The sequence below is a fragment of the Ooceraea biroi genome, chromosome 1 (assembly GCF_003672135.1).
Source record: "Ooceraea biroi isolate clonal line C1 chromosome 1, Obir_v5.4, whole genome shotgun sequence".
In the NCBI taxonomy this organism is placed as follows: domain Eukaryota; kingdom Metazoa; phylum Arthropoda; class Insecta; order Hymenoptera; family Formicidae; genus Ooceraea; species Ooceraea biroi.
In genome coordinates this window covers 23,158,262-23,171,734 of record NC_039506.1, presented here as the reverse complement: position 1 = coordinate 23,171,734, position 13,473 = coordinate 23,158,262, and the positions used below count along the sequence as shown (strand labels likewise).

At 36.8% G+C, this 13,473-nt stretch overlaps 2 protein-coding genes across 2 annotated transcripts; both read left to right on the top strand.

Annotated features, from left to right (window-relative positions):
* Window positions 1-1,403: 1,403 nt before the first annotated feature.
* Window positions 1,404-4,947, top strand: LOC113562081. The gene is made up of 2 exons (XM_026970255.1): window positions 1,404-1,722; window positions 4,497-4,947. Exons 1-2 carry the CDS (start codon window positions 1,404-1,406, stop codon window positions 4,826-4,828), a joined length of 651 nt encoding a protein of 216 aa, XP_026826056.1. The 3' UTR covers window positions 4,829-4,947.
* Window positions 4,948-11,831: 6,884 nt separating this feature from the next.
* LOC113562005 lies at window positions 11,832-13,187 on the top strand. Its single transcript, XM_026969859.1, has 3 exons — window positions 11,832-11,939; window positions 12,070-12,276; window positions 12,750-13,187. Exons 1-3 carry the CDS (start codon window positions 11,832-11,834, stop codon window positions 12,984-12,986), a joined length of 552 nt encoding a protein of 183 aa, XP_026825660.1. The 3' UTR covers window positions 12,987-13,187.
* Window positions 13,188-13,473: the final 286 nt, after the last annotated feature.

Here is a 13,473-nt window from a genome sequence, read left to right as displayed (position 1 = left end):
TCGTGATCGCGCGCACGTCGCAACACCTATTTACGTTTCGTAATTGGCGATTATGCAGCGACGCGAGTAAACTGCGCAAAGGGCGAATATAATCGTGCAGTGAAAGGTAGGACGAAAATGCTCGAATGATAGATGCATAATTCACGAAACTCACGGCTACATGCTTCAAGAGTCGTGTTTATGGTTAATTAACGGCACAAAAGCTACTGAAGAATAGTTGTGACAGTCAAGCTGTCACGCGCGCACACGTGGTTCTTGAAGTTCTGAACGTCTCAAAGCGGAACCTCGTTCTTATGCTAATCAACTAAACGCTAAGTAATATTTTAATCTTCCCGAATAAAAGATTCGTGGGCGAAATACAGCGAAAAAATGGTGTCATCGGTACTCGAGATAATCAAATAAACGGTGAGCGATAAACGGAATATATTTAATGGGAAGATATAATGGCACAAGTGAGCAGATACATCGAAACGTTTCGCAGATATGTGCACGAGATTTGCGGTTCCATCGTTTTTCGAAAGCAACGATTTCACTGCGATCTGATACTTCTCCATTCCCGAAACCACGATAAAAGCAACCGGAATTGGGTTGTATTAGCATCGCGTTGTCGCTCAAGTGGAATTCTCGTCGCCAAGTGTACATTGTCAAACCGGTGTGCTAATTCATTTGTAGATTATCTTAAAATCATTACTATGGAGAATAAAAATTTTGCTTATTCCTCATTTTTGAAGACTTTGTTCATTAGAAAGATTTAAAACTTAAAAAAAGTTTTAAAAAATGTCTTCTAAATTAAATTAAAACATGCTTTTTAATACAATAATGCGCAATAATTTTTAAAACAATTATACATTTTCGTCATTTTCGTCATTTTACCTTTACACAAAAATTCCGAAAAGCAGAAAAGATTAAAAGAAAACGAAAAAAATACAAAAATTGACCCATATGTTATATTATAACATTGAGAAAAAAAATGATGCAATTTTAATTTTTATTCTATTCCCATCGAATTCTTTTACTCTCATATGGGCACACGGCGAGATCCTGGGTCCTTATGGGACATAGTGCGTCTGGTTGTGGTGTCCACAAAAGTCCACCATGGTGGAGGGGTGCCCACTAGACTTGCAACGAAACCATACCCACTATTGGCGGAAGTTGGGATGGAAGGGACCACGAGTCACATATATGTTCGACCACGCACCTTCCACAACCACTTCGGTGACACGCGGTCCAAGGCCACCGGGAGACGGTCAAGATCAGAAAAAAACGGAGTACTAGAGGGTGACGGACGTGAAAATCTGTAGCTGCCAGGATAGTCACCGGAAAGTGCAACTTTCGGTGGTGATAGCGAACGGTGCATCGCGGTGAAAATCGATAAATTCGAAGGGAAGAACAAAATCACGATCATGAGAATAATCACGGTGATCTTCCTGGTTCTCGGACTTGCTCTGCACGTCCGCTGCGAGGAGAATAATCGCGATGAAAATAATGGCATTACCGTCCTGGAGTGTTTATTTGCGGAAAGTACCGGACATTGCCTCAGAACGAAGTTGGCCCGCGACCTGGACCAGATCGAATTGCAAGTCACCGGGAAGAAGAGCGAACCGCCGGTAAGCGTGGTGATTGAAGAAGCTGGCAATATCCTCGCGGAGATAGTTGATGATGTGCAAGAGACCGGCGGAAGAGGATTTTTCGAGGAGGATGATGCTCAAGATGACAACACGGGTAAGAATTAAACTTGCAAAATTGTAGATGCCAACGAAAAAGAAATTAATCATATCTTTTTTTCATATCGGTGTATTAATCGATTTTTTTAAATATCGGTATATTTTGTAATAGTAGAGAGATGCTTTTTGTTGATAAATATTGTTCACGAAGAATAAAAGAAAACACACAGCTTAATTCTCGATTAATTACTTATGCAATTAACTAGTCCATCTTATTATTTTAACAATATATTCTTGCTAATATTCAGCAGTATACAACATACAAAGTAATGCCTACAAAGATTTAAAAATACATGAACTTTGTGAATTCTCCCAATTCTCTCAGAAATAACTAATGTATTATTGAATAATAATATGTCACATAATTAAGTTGTCATTGAACGAGATCGATGACCTCGTAATTCAAATCCCTGACCAAGAAGGTTGCACGTGAAGTGCATAATAAGACTGCCCACGCATATCGGGACTTTCTGTCAAAGAAGGATCGTTCAGCAAAGTCGGTTAGCTCTTACCAATCTCGTAGTTGTCTCCTTTATTGGAGATGTAACGACAGGAAGTCAGTTCACCCGAGTGCACTGTAAATTACCGCACTCATTTCTACTCCGTTATGCATCTTGTTCTTCTCGTTTTTCTTAAATGATGCCATTGTAGTCAGTGTGATCTCGAGCATCAAGGAAGCGGATAAGATCAAAAAGAACCTAGGTAATTTTACTATGAGTCTCATCTGTGACACATAATTCTTCACACGAATTTACTATGAGTCTCATCTCTGACACATAATTCTTTACACGAATAAGATTTCTGATTACATTCGATATTACGTCTTAATTATGGAAATCATCTTTTATGTCAGTCATCAGTCATCAGTCATCAGTCTTAGCTATAACTATGACTAATTTAAACTGATTATTTGGTACTATTAATTTATTATTAGTACTATTAATTATAGTAATTAATACCTATATTAAATAATAAAACTTGTATTACAGCACTATTGTAATTATAATTAATTTAATAATTAATCGACCTTTATAAATTATTACACAAGAAAAATAGTCATCAATTGGCACAATGTTCTAGCTATAATTAATCGAATTTGACAAATATAATCAATTGCCTTGCCTGAAAACTACTAAATGCAACAAAAAATGCCATTAATTAGGTCAGACTGCACGTCCTAATTGCGTTTGAGTAAATTACGACAAGAATAGAAATACCGTACTTGATAGTACGGTACTGAGAGGAAAGGGAAGTACTATCGGTGATCATGAATGGAAACTATGAATGAACGACTCAACGCTCAACTAAACTGCATCTCAGATCACGCAACAAAGCAAAGCAAAGCAAATCGCATTGACAAGGCGAACGTGTGGACAGCAGAGACCCCGAGGCATGGGCGACGGTAAAGGTGAACGAACCTCCTTACCGTGCTTGTGCATAACGTTAACGTCGACTGGGTGCGATTGCGTGCGTAAATGCAAAAATTAGAACGAACGCTGCTGACAGAGAAAAAGAGGGAGACAAGGTGAACCGCAAGTTAACGCGCGATCGGTCCCGCGAGACACCCCTTTCTGGGTCAATAGCAAACTGTTTAAATGTTTTCCGTTCGCGCACGCGATTGTGCTGCGCGTGCGTGTCGTCAATGTTGCAATGCAGTTTGCACTAATTCAATGTTACGACTTAGGCAAATCGACAGTAACGGTACCGATCACGTCGCTCGCCACTATGTGAGACAAAAGATCCGAGCGATCTTTTCCAGCAGAGATCAACAGGTAAAACGCAACGGACGAATCGTGGGGAAGAAGAAAAATGAACGTTAGCCTGGTTAATTTTTACTCGCGAGATAATCGTATTAGAGAATCGTATTAGAGAATTTTAACGAGATATTAATCATCGGTCTACCGAAAGCCTCGTTTCGACAGATGGACGATAACGGTACCGCATACATTATCTTCGTTATCTTTTGGAGCGTACAAAAAATTAGTACGGTACTTCTGAGCAAATTGCCGACGACAAATTGAGTTAATTCGACAAACGACGTTACGCTAATTCGCCGCTACTTGTATCGATTTGACGTTTATCAGCGAGAAAAAACGGGCGATGACTGATCAACATTTTCGCGGATGCATCTCGATCTCGTCGTGGAAGACGCGGCAGATGTATTTGTGAAAAAATTCGGCCACGAAAATTATTCGTGCGTGACTCTTTTTAAGAAAGTCATACCGGTTGCAAGCGATTACGTGTGGCCCATAAATAATCAGACGAAATACTCCCGGTTAAGGTTTGTGGGTCAACCTAATGAAGAATGCGCCTCCATCCTTGTGTTGCATCTGCCAGATTGCCTCTCGTGAGCTTTAGTCGAGATTAAGAGAGAGAGGGAGAAAAAAGGAAAGAGATGGTACTGGAGAAAAAGAAAGAGAGAGAGAGAGAGAGAGAGAGAGAGAGAGAGAAGGAAAACGAAACAAAAGAAAAGAGAGAAGCAGAAGAAAGAAGAAGGCAAAGAGGATAAAAGAGAGAGAGAGAGAGAGAGAGAGAAAGAAAGAAAGAGGAGAAGAGAAAAGAGAAAAAGAGAAAGTTTATATTATAATTAAAAGAAATTTTTCAGATGCCAAAATTGCATCTCCTAAAAAAGATGCTATTCGTTTTTTCTCAGTTATTAACTCATGTATTTTCCGAAGATAATTATTCTATAACTTTTTATCTGTGTAAATTTACATTGCTATAAATTTACATAATGTAATAATACATAATGCATATATATTTCTTTTTCAGAAATGGCACGTAAAAAGAAGAGGGGGAAGAAGAAAATGATGGGAAAATTAATGGGAATGATGATGATGATGAAATCGAAGATCACCATATTGCTACAACTCATCAGCCTGCACTTGCAAAAGAAGTTCCTCGTTATCGCCATTATCTCGTTAATACTGAACGCCGTTAGATTTTGGATAGAGGTAAAAAAGAATCAGCCTCCTGCCAAAGTCATCTACTACGAGCACGCACAACATCAGCATCACTACGATCACGACGATCACGATCATTGGGGACGGTCTTCAAACGAGACACCTCAGGAGATCGTTTATCACGCTTATGCACCGAAATAACGTCCTATTGAATAAACGACAAACATCTTGCGCGAACAATATTAATATTAAGAAACAATATTGAACACAATTTTGAACGCAAGCTTCGTAAAATAATTATAATCACCATTTGTTATTTATTTTAGAGTTAACAAGAAAGTATTTAAAAAATATTTAAAATATATTATTTATATTTATTGCATTATATTGTTATGTCCTGGCGATGTTCACCGACACACACACTCACTCTCACTCACGGGACGCGTTCGCACGAGAAAAAAGACACGTTACTTCCAAAATTACTGAACTTTATTATGGAACAATACAGCGCTCAAAGAGTAAAGGAACACACGTCTTGTCGGCACGATCTCTTTGTTTATCCCTTGTTTATTTATCGTCACCAGGCTAAATCCTCGTATGGATAACATGGAGACCAGCGTCAGTCATCGCGGGCCGACTTCCTTGCTGCACCGGGTGGCCCCCTCGCACGGGACCAACCCGGATACAACAATATTTATTTATTTAATTTATTATATCGCATGTATGTTACTCGATCATCTTCAATTTAATTAACGACAATCGGATAATGAGAGATTGCTTAGAAAATTGTAAAAGCTATGTTCATATATACAAATAGTATTCCTTTATAATCGTCTTAAGTCATACCAAAGTTACTTACGAGTACCTGTTCTAGCTCGTCAGGCGGAGAAATTCGTTAGGATCAGCTATTATAATTAGTAGAACATGTTATTACTCGTATCGTGACTCAACAGATAAGTTATTTAAGTTTCAACTTCGGCATCTCTTTCGAAATGTTCGTCGTAGCATCTTAAAATTCTACACATTTTTTCTCAAATTTTCTATACGATTGCAGTAATAATTTATTGTAGCAAACGACTAATAATGACAGTATGTATGTATTTAAATTTTTGATAATAAAGTATATACGAGTATTTCGCACGTGTGTGTATTGTATGTTTTTTACAAAAAATACCGTTGCAGATGTCACATGTTTAACGAAAAAAATAAAAAAATTATCACGTTACTGCGGAGAGTATTTTTAACAGTTTAAAGCCCGTTTTAGACTATGCAATATAGGTATTACGCAATTTTTAAAGCAAGAAATATTGCAGAATATCATGCACAAATTGCAAGCAAATTGCATGTGTTTCGTAAATTGCACAAAATATTGAAAACCCTATTCCTAAGCAATTTTTTGTCTGCTGGCATGCGTCATGGTTTGTACGTTTCGAGATACTTTTTAGTTGAACTGTCTGCACTAATACAAGAAGTACATACAGGGTGTCCCACGTAAAGTGTCCAATCGCTCTGCTGCAGATAGATCTCGTTAAGGTGAACTAAAAAGTCTTATACCATTTTGCAATTAACCATGTAAATTTCGAGTAATTAAGTAAACAAAATTCAGCGGACGCGATTGGCAGCGAGGAAAGTAGGCGTGAATGAAACAGCTAGTCGTGCGCGCGACGCGATATCAGCGAGTATCGGATTACAGCGGTAGGCGAGACGACGCGTGGACAATAATTTCTCAGCGTCTCATTCACGCGCTCGTGTTGCCGAGAAAGTGTTGTCACGTTTCTTAGAACACGTCGTCTCGCCTACTGCTGTAATCCGATACTCGCGTCGCGCGCGCGGCTAGCCGTTTCTTATACAGGGTGGCCCATTTTAATTTATACAGTCGATTTTTTAAAAAACTAAAAGAGATACGAAAAAATGTTTCAGACAGACATGTCACGATTTCGAGGGGGACATAAGATGATACCATTGGTTTGACCTTGAATAGTCGTTTGAAGGTCACGCGAAGATCACCTTCAATTTCTTAAATTGAAACCCCAACTTTTTATTGCAGATTCTTATTCTCCATCGAAAAGTAAGTAACTTTTGTCTGAAACATTTTTCCGAAAAATGTCATCTTATGTCCTTAAAATGTCCTCAAAACTCATCTTGAAGATCATTTTAAGGACATAAGATGACATTTTTCGGAAAAATGTTTCAGACAAAAGTTGCATGTTTTCTCGCGTAGAATCCGAATCCGTAATACAAAATACCATGTCTCATTAAAAAAAAATTTCAGACCGGAAGTTAGAATTCTGAAATTTTTTTTTAATGAGACATGGTATTTTGTATTACGGATTCGGATTCTACGCGAGAAAACATGCAACTTTTGTCTGAAACATTTTTCCGAAAAATGTCATCTTATGTCCTTAAAATGATCTTCAAGATGAGTTTTGAGGACATTTTAAGGACATAAGATGACATTTTTCGGAAAAATGTTTCAGACAAAAGTTACTTACTTTTCGATGGAGAATAAGAATCTGCAATAAAAAGTTGGGGTTTCAATTTAAGAAATTGAAGGTGATCTTCGCGTGACCTTCAAACGACTATTCAAGGTCAAACCAATGGTATCATCTTATGTCCCCCTCGAAATCGTGACATGTCTGTCTGAAACATTTTTTCGTATCTCTTTTAGTTTTTTAAAAAATCGACTGTATAAATTAAAATGGGCCACCCTGTATGTACAGCACAAAAAGTTGTCTCGCCTGCCGCTGTAATCCGATACTTGCTGCTATCGCGTTTTTCGAAATACGTTCGCGTCGCGCACGCGGCTAGCCGTTTTTTACGTTTCATTCATGCCTATTTCCCTCGCTGCCAATCGCGTCCGCTGAATTAGCGAACTTTCTTTACTTAATTACCCGAAATTTTACGTGGTTGTTTGCAAAATGGTACAGGACTTTTTAATTCAGTTTGACGAGATCTACCTGTGGGCGAGAGGTTTTTCGCCTTATGTCAGACACCCTGTATATGTTCCTATTACTAAGCAAGCTATTCCTATATAACTAATACTTCTATGTTTTCAATTTGTACATATTGCATATACAAGTGCATATTGCGCAAATCTTGCGTCTAATAAAATGTACAGTATAAAACACAATTAAATGGCAAGCAATTTTTGCAGCAAAAGAGTGCTCAAGAAATTGCATCAAATCTAGCGCAATATATTGCATAGTCTAAAATGAGCTTAAGTATACGAATTATACGACCTTCTTCAGTCGCACCAGTGGACCATTTTGTATTCCTCGTCATATAGCGCGATGTAGACAAATGCAAGTGGAATCCTTAAGAAGTAATGATATTTTTAGGGTATTACCTTGCTGATCAATTCAACGATAAACAGACGAGATTTGTGCGGCGATTATGGCGCATCGATGCAGCATCATTAATAATAGAATAATATCATCTTCCGAGAGATATTCGTCAAATTTGTTATAGCTTTTACAGTGAAAGAAAGTGAAAGAAGTGAAAGAATAAAATATGTAAATTTCGAATTACAATACACATTAGAATCCACTCTTAAAAAAGCCGTGGTAAATCAAATCGAAATCATTGTTGCCTCTTTTCCGCGACGCTGATTGATTATCTCGATTAGCACTGTTACTTTTGATAACTTCGAATATTCGCGTTGTGCGTTCTGTTCAGTTTCGATTACCATCGCGCGGCTGTCTTCGCGTGGAGGTTAACAATTTGGATGTGATAATTGTGCATATAATAAATAATAGATTAATATTATTATTCGAAAATATTATTAATATTGAAAACTAAAATAGCGCGCGCCTGTGTTGTACTGGTAACAATATAAATATCCCAGAACTCCTCGGAAAAAGAAAAAAATTTTAATGGCTAGAACTTCTTCTTTTATTGATTTAACGAATTTTAAATCATCAAGAACTCTAAGCAATATGCCAAATAATAATATAGATACCCCAGAACTCCTCGGAAAAAAAAGTTTTAGGGCTAGAACTTTTTCATTTATTGATTTAACGAATTTTAAATCATCGAGAACTCTAGGGAATATGCCAAATAACAATATAAATATCACAGAACTCCTGGGAAAAGAAAAATCTTTCAGCTCGATAACTTTTTCATTTCTAAATCTACAGAATTTGCAATAGTCGAGAAATCTTGGCAATATGCCAATTAACAATATAAAAGTATCAGAACTACTCGGAGTAAGAAAAATTTCTAAAGGCTAAACTTTTTCAAATAATGTACAATAATATAATCACAGCGAAGCAAGATGTACGTGCTTAATACAATTTAATTTGAGTACAAATCAATCAACAAACGTTTCGGTCTATTCGTTAGACCATCTTCAATGTATATCAGTAAACCATAAGCGAAATCAAAAATCCATATTAATAGTTACAACGGTCATTTGCAAAAATGTATTGATAGTCCATATCGCAATCCAAAATCCATGTTAGTTAGGACAGTCCTATGCAAATGTTTATTCATAGACCCAGTTAATAAATCTTTCCCATTAAAGAACTTTTTCATTTCTGATTTTACAGGATTTTCAATAGCAGAGAACTCTAGGCAATATAAAAATTAATGATATCATTAACTCAGAACTCCTCTGAGAAGAAAAAAATTTTAAACTCGAGAACTTTTTCATTTCTGAATTTACGGTATTTTCAATAGCAGAGAACTCTAGGCAATATAAAAATTAATGATGTCATCAACTCAGAACTCCTCTGAGTAGAAAAAATTTTAAACTCGAGAACTTTTTCATTTCTAAATTTACGGTATTTTCAATAGCAGAGAACTCTAGGCAATATAAAAAATAATGATATCATAAACTCAGAACTCCTCTGAGAAGAAAAAAATTTTAAACTTGAGAACTTTTTCATTTCTGAATTTACGGTAGTTTCAATAGCAGAGAACTCTAGGCAATATAAAAATTAATGATATCATCAACTCAGAACTCCTCTGACTAGAAAAAAATTTTTAACTCGAGAACTTTTTCATTTCTGAATTTACGGTATTTTCAATAGCAGAGAACTCTAGGCAATATAAAAATTAATGATGTCATCAACTCAGAACTCCTCTGAGTAGAAAAAATTTTAAACTCGAGAACTTTTTCATTTCTAAATTTACGGTATTTTCAATAGCAGAGAACTCTAGGCAATATAAAAAATAATGATATCATCAACTCAGAACTTCTCGGAAAAGAAAAAATTTCTAATGGCTAGAACTTTTTCATTTGCGTGTTTAAAGGATTTTTAATATTCGAGGAATCTAGGCAATGTGCCAACTAACAATAGAAATATCACAGAATTCCTCGGAAAAGGAAAATCTTTTAAGCTCGATAACTTTTTCATTTCTAAATCTGAAGGATTTTCAATCATCGAAAACTTTTCGCAATATGTCAAATCCACTCTTAAAAATCCGTGTTAAATGTCTTCGCGTGAAGGTTAACAATTTGGTAGAGTGTGATAATTGTGCATATAATAAATAATAGATGAATATTATTATTCGAAAACATTAATAGTATTGAAAAATAAAATAGCGCGCGCCTGTGTTGTACTAGTACAATAAAAAAGAGACGATATAGGTATGTATTGTCTCTTATTTACATTAATTATATTTATTAATTTATTTATGTAATTTGTTGGTCGTATTAATATAATATATGTATATCAGTAACATATCACAAATTAAATAGCGCTTTGTGAGAACGCCCAACGCTGTGCATCTTCTTTATGCAAAAAATTATATTTATAATTGAAATATAAAATTCTTCAACTACGGATTTACGGAAAAGCTATTAAATCTGGGAAAAATCGTTATCTCTGGGAAATGTCAGATGTTTCTCGAATCTCTCGGACGTTTCTCTCGTGGTGTTGATTGTCAATGACCAAAAGCAGGCGCGATTTCGTAATCATCGGCTACGTACCGCCGTGGAAGCCATTAAGTATTCACATCCCGAAGAAATGCCGCTCGCAACGCGGCCTTAAGATAAGAGGCTCGGCCGGGGCCGCCCTCGAATTTCTACGGCCGAATTCGCGCGAACACCCCGCAGAAAGAGAAAAGAACTCCATTTGGAACACGGCCAATCGTGCAATATGGGACTAGAGTTTCGCGTTTCGGATAAAAGAGGAAAAGTCACCGTGTAGAAGCTGATGCGATGCAAGCTGAGGTCACGAGGTACGCGATCGAAGAGTGATGACCAAAGCCGAAAAGTTGAATTGTCACGCAAGAGTTTCGGTGGCTCTCGGCACGTTTACTCCGAGAGCATGTAATTTATATCCGGCCTTCGAGATGCACGTCTCTCCGGGACCCTCATAGACGATTCATTGCGACCGATTCTTTTTAGAAATAATCCTTTTTCGGTAGAAGGACGCGCGTCTGACTGTTAATGTCTCCGTATTATAGATTATCAACGTATTGTTAATGTTTTGTGTGGGACACGTTACGTCGTTTCGCAAGTACAAATTACTTTGCATGCTTAAAACGATCGTCGAGGGAAAAAGTTCCTCTTGAAAGTTCCTCAGTGAGTTCAAGAACACGGAAGTGTTCATGGATAAACATGAAGGGCTGATTTATGTTTGCAGTAATGCATCGTGTGCACGCTCGCGTTCAAATATTTCAAGAAGACAATAATTCTATGATTTTTTAAATTAATGTAAAAAAAGTAGATATGTATAAATTCATAAATTCAATAATTATATAAGATTTAACTAGATCAGGAATATAGTGACCTAGGTCAATTTAACTAGGAAATATAATCTTTTTGAAGCTACTTGTTCATATGCAGAGAATCACAAGCAATGCAAGCAGATATTTCTGTATGTTTTTTGCAAGTGAAACAAATAAAAATTGCCAAATGAGCACATCATCAGGCCGTAAGCAACGGCATTTGCATCGGGCCTTCGAGGATGATGTGGACGTCTGACGATGGTCATTGGCAGACCAAACGTGATGAATTTACTGATTTCGACCGTACCGAGAATCGACTATTCATACAATATTCAAGATCCTTACACGCAGTTTGCTATATAACACCCTTCTGCGGATCATATCACCAGTCTCCTCAGAATCCCCGAACACAGAACTCCAACAAAACGTCACATTCGCTGCGGAAGCATCACCCGGTGACGCGAGAGACCACCGGCGTTTGAATAGATAACACAAGGAGACACGTATTTCGCGACAGCTCGTTAAAATCATGGCGCGGGAGAAGCTGCTCGCCGTGTTATTACTTGTCAGCTGTGTCACAGTAACTCTAAGCTTGCCTCAACAGTCGAAGCCCAGAAGACCCACTCCGGCATTTAAGGTTTTTAAACACTGATCTGCATCATTTCATGTCGCAATTTTATTTTAGATGTTGTTCATCAAGATTATCGATATGCGACGAATGCGGCGTTCACGATACTTGGATCTTTTTCCGATCGAATTTTTTTCAGCCCCCCAAAACTGGCGGTCTGCTATTGCCGGACAATGCAACCCTCATTCGCGAGAATATCGTCGACACGTTTTCGTGCCAGGACAGAATTTACGGGTATTATGCCGACATGGAGAATGAATGTCAAATATTCCATGTGTGCATGCCGCAAACGAGAGGTGCGATCAGATGGAGTTTCATTTGTCCTGGCGAGACAGTTTTCAATCAGGTAAATCGATATTTTATCAGCAACGTTTGATTATCATTTTGCTTTTTATTATATTTCCAAAATGAGATAATCATCAAGAAAATTTAATTTAACAAATTAAATATCATGAAAATTACTAGCATTTGATTTCCCAGTAGCGGGTCATCGATAGCCGACACTTATCTAACAATGCAACGAATAAATTCTAATATTTGTATTATAGCATTCTAAAAATCTTATGATGATAACATAAAATTAAGAGTACACTATAAAATAATTAAACATTTCTATTTTTAACGATATATATTTTAATCATTCTTAAAGTGAAAATTTTATTACAATGTAAATTTTATTACAATGCTAAGACACAGAACATTTGCTCGACATTTAACGTGTTAGACACAATGATTATTCATCAATTGTTCTGGTTCAATCAATCACAGCAGACGTGCGAAATTATTATCGTAAAACATTTCTTTATTTTGTTTTTACAGGCGACATTCGTATGTACACGGACAGAAAGTTCGATACCGTGTGAAGAATCGGAAAAATATTATGTTTTGAACGAGGAAATTGGAAAAGAAGTGGAGGAAGAAGAGGAAGCGGATCAGAACAGAGGAAAGGAAAATGTCACGAAGGTTCTTGAAGTAGATGCGGAAACGGTGTCTCCGAGAAAGCCGTCTCCGAGAAACGCAAGATTAACAAACCGCGAAAGGTTATTCCGGCAATAACGGATGCATTTATACGCTCCTCGTTTGGAAACTACGTTTGGTTTCTACTTTACTTTATAACACAGGATGTCGTAATTAGCCAAAATAAATAATAAATTCTGCTTAAACATAAAGCGAATTTCAGCTTGCCTTTTTCGAGATTGATTAAATTCATGTAGTAGTAGTATAATATGATACTTAGAACGCATCTAAAATTGAGAGAAAAAAAACCTAAGAATTTTCAAACAGAAACCTCCAAAATCACACCTAACCACCTCAAAATACAACGAAAATGCTAAATTTTTGAATCTCCCGATTTTCTTCCAATTAAGAAAATCTAAAAAAATAAGCAAAAAATTGGGGACAAGCATTTTCACACAAAAACACCCCCAAAATCATGTCCAACTACCTCAAAGTCAAGCCACAAATGCTAAAATTTTAACATTTTATAACTCCTCCCAAAATTTCTAGCGCACCTTAAATTGGGAGATAATTTTTTAGACAAAAA

What these genes read in the sequence shown, in the direction of transcription:
- LOC113562081 (XM_026970255.1), top strand. Translation starts at nt 1,404, where the DNA reads ATGAGAATAATCACGGTGATCTTCCTGGTTCTCGGACTTGCTCTGCAC. An exon ending in TGCTCAAGATGACAACACGG is followed by an intron (nt 1,723 to 4,496) that starts GTAAGAATTAAA and finishes TTTCTTTTTCAG; the next exon opens with AAATGGCACGTAAAAAGAAG.
- LOC113562005 (XM_026969859.1), top strand. Translation starts at nt 11,832, where the DNA reads ATGGCGCGGGAGAAGCTGCTCGCCGTGTTATTACTTGTCAGCTGTGTC. An exon ending in GACCCACTCCGGCATTTAAG is followed by an intron (nt 11,940 to 12,069) that starts GTTTTTAAACAC and finishes AATTTTTTTCAG; the next exon opens with CCCCCCAAAACTGGCGGTCT. An exon ending in GCGAGACAGTTTTCAATCAG is followed by an intron (nt 12,277 to 12,749) that starts GTAAATCGATAT and finishes TTGTTTTTACAG; the next exon opens with GCGACATTCGTATGTACACG.